The 14,594-nt window shown below is 42.2% G+C and overlaps 1 protein-coding gene across 2 annotated transcripts in view; it reads right to left on the reverse strand.

The window, feature by feature from the left end:
- The window catches only part of CPAMD8 (C3 and PZP like alpha-2-macroglobulin domain containing 8), a 1,947,746-nt gene that overhangs the window by 167,985 nt on the left and 1,765,167 nt on the right, over positions 1 to 14,594 (reverse strand). For both annotated transcript variants that reach the window (XM_069649211.1, XM_069649210.1), the window contains exon 39: positions 7,237 to 7,347. In XM_069649211.1, coding sequence (XP_069505312.1) covers positions 7,237 to 7,347 — 111 coding nt within the window. The remainder of the gene's footprint in view (positions 1 to 7,236; positions 7,348 to 14,594) is intronic.

Here is a 14,594-nt window from a genome sequence, read left to right on the forward strand (position 1 = left end):
ATTATTTTAGTTATTTTGTGGGCTCTGCAGTCATCAGTTAGTAGATATGTATATGTAGATAGCAGTGCACGAGTTAAGGGCCCCTGCCCACCCCTAGGGACTGGTAGAGTCACTATTACATCCACACATTTCACCTGACTGGGGCTGCTTGTGGTCTCAAGCAGAATGTAGGTGATGTAGTATTTCTGGCAGTTCTGCCCTCTCTAGACCCTTGCATTCGGAATACTCTGACAGGGAAGAGGGGCAAAATAGGGCATATTGCATGCTGCCTTAATAAGCACAGGACTTCGACAAGAATTCTTGGAGATTCCGGTTACGGAGTTTCCTCCTTCAGAGTCTGGGGTGTTTTTAGCAATATAGGCTTCTAGGGCCACGGGTAGATCTGGAGTGCCTATTCAAAAGGATGTTATGGTGGGGGCCCAGACACTGGCAAAGCCCCATTCGTCTGTCATGATCAATATTGACACCTGCTCTAGGCCCCTGCTTTATGAAAAGGAGTGCCTGACCATCTATCGGCAACCCGCTCTCCTGTGTGGATGGATCTACCATTCGTTCTTAATAGTCGGCTGGAACTAACTGCACTTCAGTCCTGCACAAGGCGGGTATGCTGCTTGAAGCAATTGGCAAAACTGTATAAAGCAGCTCACTGGTTACATTAGGCTAATTCCACAGCCTTGCTAATGGCAGATAAACCAAAACATATAACTGGCACATTAAAGGGAAGCTTGTATCTCCTGACAAAGCCAGATAGGTCCCTCAGGATCCTTCATAAATTTGCAGTATACCATCAGGGCACATCTCCTAGAGTCATGTTCATAGGGGTAGATGTCTGCAAGTAAGCATACATGGAGCAAGCACGTTTAATCCTGATATCAAGATATGGTTTTTGACCTTCCCTTTGAAAGAACCAACCATTTTCACTCATCTAAAGATGTTTTTTTATTTGTTATTTCATTGTATTGCGGTTTTATACAGATGAGGCGCTCGTAAAGAAGACCAGCACTATGCCTTTGACAGCACTGGCTAAGACTGAACCCGCGGCTTTTCACATGCCATGGTGGTAGAATACCAGGATTAGATCATTCATCCTATGTTTGGTCTGTGGCCTGACTGAATTTGATGCTGCTACCCCAGCAAGACATTCTTTTAATTGGCTTCCAGTTCATTCAGAGATATCTTTTAATATTCTGTGCTCCGTATTCAAGTGCCCTCACTTTTTAACACTTAATTACTTGGAAGCCAAGATCACTCCTTACGGACTATTCAGGTTCTGTTCCTCTGAACATGTGCACCTTTTGGGCATTCCCGGAAACCAGATAGAAAATTAGGGGTGATTGCAAGTTTTCTGTAATTTCCCATTGATGTGGAACAGCCTAACCATGGCTATCTGCAAGATTGCTCAACTATTGCCTTTTGAAAAGCATTACAATTCCATCTGTTCTGCTAAAGTTTGTTTCCATCCTTCCTTTTCTCCTTCCTGCATCCCTTGCATTTGTCTCTCTTTTGTGCCTAGATGCAGTTTTGTCTGCTCAGCTACAGATTTATTTGTGCTTCAAATCAAATGCTTTAAAAAAAATAATCCACCACCTCTTCAACTGTTCTACTCTCAGGCAGTCAAAAACCTGCTGCATCCCCATGTGGAAGAGGAAGTTCTGGCCTCTGAGAAGGGGCTCAGGTAAGATTCCAGGATGTTTACGGTGACCAAACATAGCCAGGTAGGCCTGCATACCATCCTGGACCTTTCCTTTTTCAATCTCTTTCTTTCGCTAGAGATGTTAAAGATGATCACACCCACACATGTCCGATCAACTCCTTCCCAACAGGTTGGCTCCAAACAGTTGATGGAGGACCCTTACCTGTACCCATTTGGGAGCCCCACCACTGTTCCTATGCTTTTAGATGGGGAGCAGGCAGTGGTGCCAGCAGACTGTTCACCAAGATTATGTAGGCTGTGGCGGCCTACCCAAGATTGAAGAGTGGACCACATTTAACTTTGCATGGGTGGCTGGAAGATACAGATATCTAGTCAACAGTAGCCTCCTGTTCTAATGATCTTTTCATAGAGGTTCCTATTCAACTAGGTCTCTCTGTAAATTCAAGGAAATCTGTTTTGTAGGGCCTCATCTCTTTTGGTTTCCTATGGGCCAGAACAGTGGTTAATGTGTTTCCCATAAGAGTGATGGCAAGCAAGTTTTTTTGAGCAACGATTCTGCCACGGCGTGGTGGTTCAAGAGGCTAATGGCCACCTGCGTCTGTCAGAATCTCATGGAAGAATGAAAAAGAGGAGGATCTCCTTGCAAATGGAGTCAATTTGGGGATATTCCTCACAGTCCCATTTTCTTTGGGAACAGATTTGGATTGGCATACGAACGCTTCCAATCTCCTGAGAGGTATCCCTATTGAGAAAATTGCTCCATTAATCATGATCTCCACATATCCCTCCCTTCTGGGCTACAGCGGGCCTATATAACCTACAGGTACATGTAATCTGGAGCAATCATGAATGCTCCACATAAATGTTCTGGAGTTTAGACTAGATTTAATGTGTTGAAATACTTTCTCCCTATCATTGCAGGACGTTGGGTAAATGTCATGACCGATAACATCATAGTCATTTTCTATGTGAACAAACAACTAAGCCACCTCAGCTTTCCTTGTTGGAGGTTTGTTGTGGGGATGGTCTATTGGTCATGAGATTCATATTCGGGCTCTACATCTTCTGGGGAGGAAAATAGGGACATACATTCCCTGAGCAAGTTGGAGGTTGCACAAAACAATTTGGAGCTTTGCCCCCCTCCTGTTGCAATCTCTGTTCTTAAAATGTGGTGCTCCCTTAGCGGATGCTTTTGGGTCTATGTGATTTAATCAAACCCAAAAATAGAGAATGACATTTTAACAAACCCAAAATACTGAAAAAAATACCTAATTTCTTTTGTGAGACCCTCCCCGCCCCAGGCACCCTGTTTCCCAATGTTTATTCGCCCCCTCCCAAGCCCCTCACCACCAGATTTAAACCTTTACCCCACCCCCACATATCTTTTTTTTTTACAGAAATCTGTATTTTGTCAGTATTTTCTATTTGTTAAAATTTTATTCCCTATTTTTTATTAGGTAAAATCAGTGGATACTGATGCTTTTGCATTTCATCAGAACTCTAAGTGTCCTCTGTTTGCCTCATAGCTGGGTAAGAGTGCAGGGTCCCAAGGAGATGCCCAACCATTTCTTGGGAAGGGATTTTACTCTATCCCCCCTTGAACTAATTCACAAAGCAATCCAGCAGTTCCTAGCCAGGATATCATGAAGCTTGATCCTGGTGGCTCCTTGGTGGCCAGTGACGTTGTGGTTCTCCAATCTCAAGAAAGTGACCAGGGGAAGGGGGGATCCTCCACTCCATCCCCAACATCTCCACTTGTCAGCTGGGTACCTGAGCACTTGATACTGATCATCTAGGTTTATTTAGTTACTGTTTATTCATTATTATTGATTATAGTGCAAGCCTAGCTCGAGAGCTGCAGGAGGCTATCTAAGGATAACTTGAAAGCGATTATGGCAGCTAGGAAGCCTTCCACCAGAAATCAGAATAGTAACAGATCATTCTGTTCATGCTACTGGCCCCTTGACTGTCAGTTTAACCATCTCACATGCAGGGTGGATGTAGTGCTCTTCTTGTGCGTCTGGGTTGCCATGCTGCAGTCTTGCTCTTGACTTAAGCGGTACCGCTTATAAGCCATTGCAGACTACAGGAATCTAGACGTAGTCTCTTTCTTTCTGTGTGATCCGCTAGTGAAATTTCACTTCAAGGGTTTCTGAGGGGTTTCTTTACATATCCTTTACCCTCGCCCAGTCTTGGACCTCAGTATGGTCAGGTAAACCTTGCCTCATGCCTTTTGAACCGATGCCAACCGATGGAAAACTGCCATTATGGCCAGTATGTCAGCCCGCAATATGAGCGATTAACAGGTTTTTTCAGCAAAAGACCCTCATAGGATCTTTCAGAAAGGCAAGTTTGTACTCCACTCCCCTCATAGTTCATCCATAAGGTAGTGTTGGATTTACAAATCAACCAAGAGATATAGTTTCCCACCTTCGTTCCTAATCCTTCCTCAGAAACTGCAGATTCTGCACAGTCTAAACGTGCACAGAGCACTCACGATATATCTGTACTTTACTGGGGGGCTCTCATAGGGACAACTAGCATCTGTCATCTATTGCCAGATGTATCATCTCTTGTATTTTAGAAGGATGGATGTCGGAGATTGGATCCCCCAAAAGAACCCAAGTTAAATGTGGCAGGAGCAAAGATAGCTTCTGTTGCTTTCCAGAGGTTTATATCCTGAGAGGTCATAGCCAGGGCCACTACTTGGGCCTCACCTTGTGCTTTTTGTAAGCATTACTCTAGAGAAACTAGTCCCGAGGCCAATACATGGCTTGACCAGGCTGACATGCAGAAACTCTTTAGTAAGGTCCACCCCCTCCTCTATGTTCTGTTGCTTGTTAGTCTCCCAAGAGTATGAAGGAAGGGAGATGGGATGTCGGAGTAAGTTCAAATTACTCACCTTAGTGACTATTGTCCTCTGAATCCATAGTTTAGCCTTCCATAAACTACACTTCAGCCGATCATAGTCAATCTGTCTGGCAAAAAGACCTGTGTGGCAAGGACAGCGTTTGAAGGGATACATTCATCTTTGCACACAGGTATGCACAATCTAATCAATTCGAGAGACTATTTCTTTAATAGACGAAATGACTTCCTGCCAATCCCCTTGAACGGGAACTTCCAAGAGTATGGAGGAAGAGGAACTATGTAACAGGATCACAGCATTGACTACAGGTAGTAACCTTAACCATTTGTACCTCCGGACCCATTTTTTTAAGATGGTTTCTTTGCCTCCGCTGGAATCCTGTTCCATCTAGACTAACAGGCTTTCTTCATATCGGGTGAGTAGGGATATAAATTGTTTCAAGCTGAAGTTGTTGCCATAATTTTGTTTTAAGGCTGCTAATGTTTGTAAGGTAGAGGGCCATTGTTTTTTTCCCTGCATCATCTGATCTCATGCTTGCGGTTTCCACAATCAGTCTGATTCTGAATAAGCCCTTAGTAAGACAGAGTTCGATGGCACTAATTTATACCTCTTTTCAAAAACTGAATTATTTTAAATTGACTGTTGTTGGTTTGTCAAAAATCTCTTTAGTTTACCTCAGAACTTCTACTATATGTGTATATATTTATATTGGTGTGTACTCTACGAAGGATGCAATGGCTCCACAACAAAATAAGTATGACCATTTTCCTAATTTGACATTGTGTATTTAAAACTGCTCTGTTGATTTTAGATAGCATTGTAGCTGCTTCGTGAGAGAGGCCCCTACTCATACAATGTGTTGTTTTTCTTAAGTCACATGCTCTGTGTTTAGAATTGGTTGTACGACAGCGAGTGTCATAGGTTGCAGTTGTCTTGGAATGTTAGGGTAGAATCACCCTGCATATTTCACAGAGAGCTGTTGCTGTTTTTATTTTTAAATCTCTGACAGTCTTAGTATTGCTAAAGCGAGAGCATCTGGGTAGTCATTTGGGATTTTCCTAGTTTCAATAGAGACATGCATAGCATTGGAATACATTTGAAATGATCCAAGGAGTACTCCTGGATATGTTTTAATTCTTTTTCAACTTCCACCTCATAGGTAGAGTATTCATAGAATTATTCTTTTTCCAATTACTCTTCTTCATCACATGTTCTTGAGCTTTGTAATGAGGATAGTGGTCCTCAAGGGCCCCCCGGGATTACCTGTTGAAGCAATATTAACTTTAACTACTTACACCATTTGTAAAGTTTTCAAGAAGCTTGTCATCAAAAAGACCTTGCCCCCTTGTAGGAGATTCTGAAAACCTTCGTTATTAAATCTTCTTTTTTGATGTCTCCACGCTTTTGTTATCCTCAGCTGGATTGCAGCTGGATTGCATGGCAACATTATTCTCTACAACAGTGTTTGGTCTTGGACTTCGTTCTTCTTTGGATACTAAACAAGCCTAGTGTCATTGCATTCCCTTAGATAAAATGTGCTGTACATTGTGTGTTAAGCTGGGTCCAACCCGATGGTTGCACTATAAGCATAACTTTAAGCAGATCTTTTAGATAGATGTACCTACACACAGATACTCAAAAATACTCTGACACGCTCACAAGAAGACAATTTGACAGATTTCTGTACAATCTGGTGCTGTAGATCCACTTGAAAATAAAAACCTGGTTCTGTTATCAGAACCAGACCCACTACTTGTTATCTTCATCTTGTGAATCTCTCACAGTCTGATGCTGTAAAACATTGATAATCAATTACAGTCCAAAACCCTTAATCGGTTTGAAGATGCTTTGTGCATTAAGATGTATTTAGAAAAGAGTTCTGATGCCAAAAAACTGTTTCCTATAAATGATACATTGACAGAATATCTTTCAGCAATGAGGGCTTCTTGTGATCCATATGCCGAGCCCTAAAATCAAAGATTAACTGTTTATACAGATGATGGCACTGTTTGCAAACAAACCTCTTTCATGCAAACCTGATGGTTGGCCTTGTCTGTAAACTTGTGGCATCCTGAACAAAACCAGGAAAGGACATGTCCATCAACAGTTAAACTCTTGGCTTAAAAACTTTACTGAATTCACAAATAATGTGAAGACTAAATACTACATAAACCTCATCCTCAATACTCATCTGCAAACTCAGTGCCTCCTTTATGTCACAGATAAGATGAGGATTCTCGGGATCATTGACATGCTGTTTGACTAGAAATTGCTCAACCCTGATGTCCCACCCAAATGGTAGAGAAGTTCAAGATTCATGGAAGGGGTGTGTTTGTATATATGCCTTCTAGTTAACACTGACTACAAGCATTATTTTCTTATTCCAAAAAACGTGGAATTTTTGGCTTCAATCAAAGTTGGGACAGTTGCATGGTTAGAACAATTAAGACGCAAGTTTCATCAAGTTTAATATTTTACTTATTTCCATTGTCGGCATGTAGCATAGGAAAAGATGGGAATAGAAATGATGCAAAGAGAACCCTAAATACTAATTAGTAAGTGGGAGGAGGAGGTAGTAAAAACTCAGATAATGCCATTCTTAAACATTTTTCAAACCCAATTATAAAATACATTTTGAATGCAATACCCTTAATGGTTTGCAGTCTTTCCTTATTACTGGCATTCATATATAGTTGTCATCTTTTTCTCTTACCAGTCCACTGGTTAGTGGAGCTTTCCACTTCATTGCATGTTATTCCATCGCAGAGTTCTCTAGCCAATGGACTGTGCTCACTTACGTTGTAGAACCGTGTGGCTTCAAAAGCTGCAAACATAGAAGAAAAAAAGGTTACAGCAATAGGAAAACACTGATCATTCGAGATACAAATTTGTGAAATTATTCAACTGTATGGTGTATAGGTTCCAAGACAGCATTTATTGAGCACTTCTAATGTTCAGCTTAATGGCCCAAGCTTTGAATTTCCCAAGATGGGGCTGTCTATTGCCTCAGCTAACCCTCTCGGTTGCCCAGGATGCGGATGGCCAGGTCCTCACAGCACCCTCTAATAAAGCAGTTTCTTTTTTTTTATTTATTATTATTTTATTTTTTATTGGTTTGTACAAACCTTTAAAACACATCAAATTAGTCCAGACCCAATACAAAACAAAACAAAACAAAACATAAGCATGAGATAAAGTTCCATCCTTTTGACAGGGTTTGTGTCTTTAGTGCCAAAGGAGCCTTGTCAGGGTGTGATTAAATTGCTTCGTGTGATGACTAAGCCATGTTAGACACTACCCTAATGTCCTTGTGCTTCGGTGTCAGATATCTCAAGGCTCCTTTCAATCTCATGCAAAAACAGGGTTAACACCCTTGTCAGTTTTGTGTTTGAACCCATGAACATCTGCTGCCACCATTCTTCGGCATTCCTCAGTGGATATTCATTTAACATTTGACCAAGATGTTTAGTTCTTAGAGATCTAAAGAAGGGGCAGAATAAGACCAGATGTTTAAGTGTTTCGTCGCAGGCTTTACAAAACCTACATATGATATTGGACTTGTCCTTTCCAGCCCAGTTCTTTGTTCGATCTTTAGTTCTAATCAGATTTAGGCGGAATCTCATGTATGTGGCTCTCCTCCTGTTGTCTGGGAATAAAACCACATAATTTTGCAGTTTGTTGAACGCTCTTGCTTCACTAGGAGCGTCCCTCATTGTTTTGGAAAACCTTCGGTCTTCGCTGGTTTGGATCCAATCTAATTCCCAGATCTTTTTCTTTACCAAAAGCGGATTGTCCTGCAGCGTTTTGATGTTGGTCTCATACATGGTCAGAAGCTCTTCACATTTCTTAAACCATAAAGCTAACAGACAGTCTGGGTTCGCATTTCCAGGTTTGCTAAGTATTTTAAATTGTGGAGCAGCGTCTGGCAGTGTAGTTCTCCTAAATAAGGCCAGTTTCACTTCAGCACGAAAGTGGTTAATGTTCAAATATGACATTAGACATTATGAAAAAACATATTAGTCAGGCGGAAGGCAGCTGAACATGAGCAATTGAGTGGTGTTATGAGTGCAGGGTTGGATGCATATTCAGAGACACAGCCGAAAATACTCAAGGAGAAACATGCCCTGGGGAGGGTTCACAATACATTTGCGAGCAGATGGGGCCCCTTATGGGTTTACACAAATTATTCCTCTCAGTCAGCGGGTGTCCTTACGCTCATTCATCACTCTTTGGGCTTCCAGGTGTCCAGGAGTAGTGTGGACCTGAAAGGTCGATATATTACCTTCTGAGACGCTTTGGTCAGCAGCACGATCATATTGGTTAATACATACGGTTCAAATGCAGATGACCATGCATTCTACCAACAGATTTCAGACACACTGGAATATTGTGATGGGGCACGAATAATTTGGGGGAGGCAGATTTCAATTCTAGATAATTAATTAGAGAGAACATCCAGTGCCCCTCGGGTCTTGACCAGAGCAGCACAGACACTTCCTCAGGTGATGTTATACTATCTCCTGGCTGACGTGTGGTGGGTATTAAACCCAAATACTACAGAATATACCTATTGATCATTTGTCCACGATTCTGGGTCACACACAGATTTTTGGTTACTAGATTCTGAACTGATGTCAGGGGTGCAACGCTGTCGCATTTACCCACAAACGCTATCAGACCATTCTCCTGTGGCACTGACTTTTTTGTTTTTTCATTGACCCAGGTCACTGCCTCTATGGAAAATGGCCCCAACCATGCTTAAGGATGCGAATTTGGTGGAAATGCTGCATATTTATAACGCTGAATTTTTTGCAATGAATGATAGGTTACCTTAACTGGTCCTCAACCCCTTTTAATTCCTGCCTAAGGCCTTTGAGAGTACCAGTTGATATAGATAGAAGTACACCTCTCATCCATACCTTAAATGCCTCCCATAACGCGGAACACATTTGCACATATGTTCCACGTTATGGGAGGTGTTTACCGTATGGATGAGAGGTGTACTTCTATCTATATCAACTGGTACTCTCAAGGGCCTTAGGCAGGAATTAAAAGGGGTTGACAACCAGTTAAGAGAGCTGGAGAATGAACATGGTAGAACATGCAGTGCTCCGGTGTTGGAACAGATCCGAGACAGTTCCGGGAACTGGCTGACCGGGAAATACTATACATGTTCAAGCCTGTTAGGGCCAGGGGCTACGGGGAAGGAGAAAAGGCAGGCAGGCTGCTTGATAAAATAGCAAGGGCGGAAGGCTTTAGATAGCCTATCACTGGGAATAGAGAACAGGATGGTACTGTATTGGTGAAAGAAATAGATATAAATGACATCGGAGTGGGACGGAGTGGTCTGTGTGTCTGATACTTTGGAGTTTGTGGATTGCTGGAGGAGCCTTTCTTTCATTTTCATTGCCACTGATTGAGGAGGTGGAGTGTCGCAGAGTGAGACAGAGTGTTCTGTGTGTTCCGTGTGATATGGGTGGCGAGTGGCCCCTCCTCTTCCTCCCCCTCCTCCTTTCTCCAAAACCCTGCCCGGGAGGAACTGAGGAACTAAGGAACTCGTAAAATGGAGCCACAAAAGCAACCACTGACGCGAGCACAGCTGAGGCGCTGTGACTCTGCTCCGGCGTCAGCATCGGTGGGGGCTCTCCCAACTGGGCATCCGAGACAATCAAGGGAATCAACGTGGCCACGCTGCCCTGTGGAAACAAGCTTGAAAGTAAGTGATCGAGCATGCGGGAGTGAGAGTGAGCTGATTGACATTCACATTGCTGTGGGCGGGCTTGCAGTTGAGCTAGTGGGTCCGGTTAAACAAGTATTTCAAGTGGCACCCGCTGAAACCACTCGGACTGAGAATGACAATGATAATGAAAGTAATAATGAAAGCGAAAGGCGCTTAGACACTTCGCCGGCACCAAAAACAAGCTGAACATTGTCAGCTATACTGGGAGAACAGCTCTGCACCTATGCTGGTGGTATCAACAAGCTAGATATGCTTAAATGTACCGAGGATACGCCCACTGAGAACAATCAAAGTCGGCTTGAAGCGGGCAGCGTGGCTAATAGTGTTAACACTCCAGGAAGCAACCCGCATAGTGAGTTTGTCATCGGCAACACAGAGGGACAACAACCAGAGCCACCAGGCTCACCCAAGTTGCCACTTGGCAAATTAGGTACAACCACTTTTGGACTAAAAGGATCGAATAATCCCTCAAGGTTTACCTATAGTAATAGAGACGATTATGATAATGAGGAGGATGCAGTATTTAAGGAAGGCATTGAGGAACCTACCGAAAAGAGAGGGATTAACACAACTGAGGAAATCTCCAATGAACTCGGTCCTCCTACTACAAATTATAGTCCAGCTGATGGAGACTTTAAAATGCTGCACTCATTTTGTAGCGAGTTAGAAAACAGAGCTTATTGAACAACAAGAGCATGGATCGAAATGAACAGAGAAACTCTGTGGTGGTTGCTGATCGCCTCCTACTTGAGCTGATACAGATGAACAAACAAATAAATACAAATATGGAAGGGCTCGCCTCCCAGAGTATAGGCGGCGAAAAAACAAAAGAAATTGAGAGAGTGTCGAATGATATGAGTCTGACTATACAGACTGAGGTCGAGAGAATGATGAGAGGAGCTCTTGGTTGTAACACCATTCAAGCAGTGAATAATCAAAATAGTGAAGATGAAAAATGCAGACCATACTTCGGGCGGAAGCAACCAGAGAAAAGAAGGAGAATTGATTCAAGCCCTTCATCTTCTGTCTGCTGTTCCCAAAAAAGACTCACAAGGAGAGAATCAACTACTATGTATAATAAGTTGAGAACTGCTACAGGAAAAGAAAAGCATCCTGAAACTTCAGAATCGTCTACAGATGTATCTGATGGTGACTCACCGCAAGCTTCGAATAGTTACAGGATTGCCAGGCAGCTGTGAACAACAAAGCTGAGAAATAGAAGAAAAGGAGGGTGTCCATCGGATTGCACCAAACAAACAACTGAAAGCTTAATAAATGAGCTAATGCCCATTCTAATGTCTGCTACCACAATAGCAATCGCCCCCCTGGCTAAATTTTATGAGCAGTTCAATGAAAGTTATAGAGATCAGAATACTCTCATTGCGCTAGTGAACTCAAAAATGATAAAAGTTGAAATGGATATGCAAGAACTTAAAACTCAGCCCCAAATGGATAGGTATAAAGATGAGATGTCTACGAACATCTTAAGGGATGCTCTGAAAACCTCAGGAGAGGATAAGAGACTACTAGCAGAGGTGGCGAAAGAGGCTATTGCTCTGTTAAAAAGAAAATACAAAGAGCCGAGGACAAAGAGTCTGAAGAGAACAGGGACTTAGAGCTAAGGTGGATGCCAGTACAAGAGAGATCCTTAGAGCAAAGATGTAGTCAAGATCATGGATCTGACACATCTGGTCCTGCGAAAACAAAGCCCTTGCTGCGTCAGGAGACCCAAAAAGCCCCTTTGGAGGTGCCCTCTACTTCCAAAGAGATGGAGGGTACCTCTGCTGATTTTAAAAGGAGGGCGTCTGAAAATCTGACCCAAGATGGTTCTAAAGCCGAGTCTAAAGTTGAAGTGGTTATCCAAGTGATTGATATAGAAGACAACCAAACAAAGGATAAGGACTCGATACTGTCAGTTGACGAAGATGTGACTATGACTGTAAAAGAGACCTACTCTATATTTGAGAAAGAAAAAAAAGTAATAGAGAAACCAACAAATGAAGCAAATGAAATGTGGCGCCAGCTGGATGCAAAAGAAAAAGAAAAAAATATGGCAAATTTTAAGAACTCTAATGCCAGAAATGCCGACTGCAAAAAAGGTAAAGGTAAAATCTCCTACTGCGGTGGCTAGTGTGCCTTCAAACCTGCAATTAGATTGTGATGAGATGGAGGACGCCGGCACTATGGATGACCTCTTAAATAGGTCTACATATGACATTAAGAAGATGAAGGCGCAGCGCCAGAGAAGGGTCCAAAACAATGAACCATATCCCCACCAGATATTGAAGCGGAGCTTGAAATAAAAACAAAACCAGTAGATGGCACGCTTCAAGAACAAGTCTGGAGAAGGGTGGTATTTGATCCTTCACCCTCCAATGTAGGATCCGATGCACAAGGGCAGGCTTCCTCTTCCAACGATCTATATGAATTTAAAACAATCGAGGATCGAAGAAAGATGGAAATGCATAAAGCACTAGGCTTCCTGTCAGTAGACACAGCTAAAACATTTACAGTGAATGCAGCCCAACCAAAGGAAGCTGAGAATAAAGTTTATCCGAAAAAGGCACTTGAACAGGTGACTAAGAAACAAAAACGTATCATTTCTGAGTATAATGAATCCTGGAGAATCTATCGACGACTAAATGAGCAGAATAAGGAAAAGATCTTGCAAAAAGGGTGGAGCGGTGATGTGGCAGTGCGAATACTTCTGGAAAGAAGCAAACTAGTCAATGATGGACTGACCATGAACAGGTTTAATGTGCTGCAATTGCTCCACCATGTTCCTACCATGACAAGGATCTCGACGGCTGACTTAAAAACTGTGGAATTCATTGAAGATTCTACCCTGGACCAAGTAGTGCTACACATCCAGTCTAAAATTGTCGGAGACCTTATAATGGACAATGTCCAGGACCTTTAGGATTCAATGTGACTGAGGTCACAACAAAGAAAGTTGAAGAAAGAGCTCGAGATGTGCTGCCTGTTAGAAGAGGGTCTGTTTCCTTTACGGCAACGACTCACTCATCTTTGCCATAAAAGCATCAAATGCTCATCGAAAACAGCCATCATGAAGTCGATGAACAAGAGGCGGCACATAAAGAATTCATGCAATTCAATGAATCGAAAAAACCATTCAAAATCACAATTGAAACTCAGCCTCAAGGGAAAGTCTCAGCTACGAAGAGTAAAACCGTACAAACTAACAACATGGCCAAGGAAAATTGGAGCTGGATTGTTGGCTCTCTCAATGCCAAGAATGAGAGCTAACTCCCAGACCCAAAGAAAGATGATGTGAAAGTATTTGGCTGCTGGAATACCCGAGGATTTGGGCACTTAATATCGCAATCTCAAAACCTTCTATTACCGCTTGATATTATATGCCTACTGGAGACATGGATGAAAGATCCACCTATTGTGGAGGGATATGAAGTAGCGATCAGTCCCGCGATAATATAAAATAAAGGTAGACCTATGGCCGGATTGATCATCTTGATCAAACGGCAAAGTGGATTTGAAATCCTGTAGTCAAGTAACCCTTCCACATATATCCAGGTGACCACGATTGGGTTGAGAGATTATGCTGAAAAAGACATGACAACAATTAACATCATGAATGTCTATTGGCAGCACAAAGCTGCAGGCAAGATGAAATTCTTCGAACAGATATGCGAATTGCTTGACAACATAACAGCTGGGGAAGTGAACGCCCGTATTATTTTGTGTGGTGATCTGAATTTGGATCTTCTATCTGAACCAAAGAGACAAAAAGGAAAGTCAATGAATGAGAAGTTACGAACATCGGTTCTTCAAGAGTTAGATGCTAGAAGCATGGATATACTTAATAGAAACATGATGGGTGACATTCACCCGAAAGCAACATGGGAACGTGAGGAGCAAACATCTATCCTTGACTATATGATCACCTCAAAAAATATGACATCTAAGATCTGTGAATTGAAAGTCATTAAAACAGCACAAAGAGATCATAATTTGTTGATTACCTTGTTTGAAAATGAAAGAGCTAAAACAAGAGCCAGGCGGGAACAGAAACTAGAAGTTGTTCCCGGAAGAAATCGACTAAAATTAAATAGCCAGAAAATCATTAATTTGATTGAAGATCTGGTAGATCAACATACAAAAGATGGAAGTAGCGTTCTAGAACATAATGTCTTACTAGAAATATATAAAACCCAGAACTCAGGAAAAAAAAAAGCTGCAGTGAGAAAACATGTGTATGACCCAAACATAGCACACATGAAAAGAGAACTGCGTAGGATGTTGAGAGAAATAGAGCAATCTCTCCTGGGTAGAGACAAAAAGACCACTGAAAA

Source organism: Ambystoma mexicanum, chromosome 1p (genome assembly GCF_040938575.1).
Source record: "Ambystoma mexicanum isolate Mex_15411 chromosome 1p, UKY_AmexF1_1, whole genome shotgun sequence".
NCBI classification, from domain to species: Eukaryota; Metazoa; Chordata; class Amphibia; order Caudata; family Ambystomatidae; genus Ambystoma; species Ambystoma mexicanum.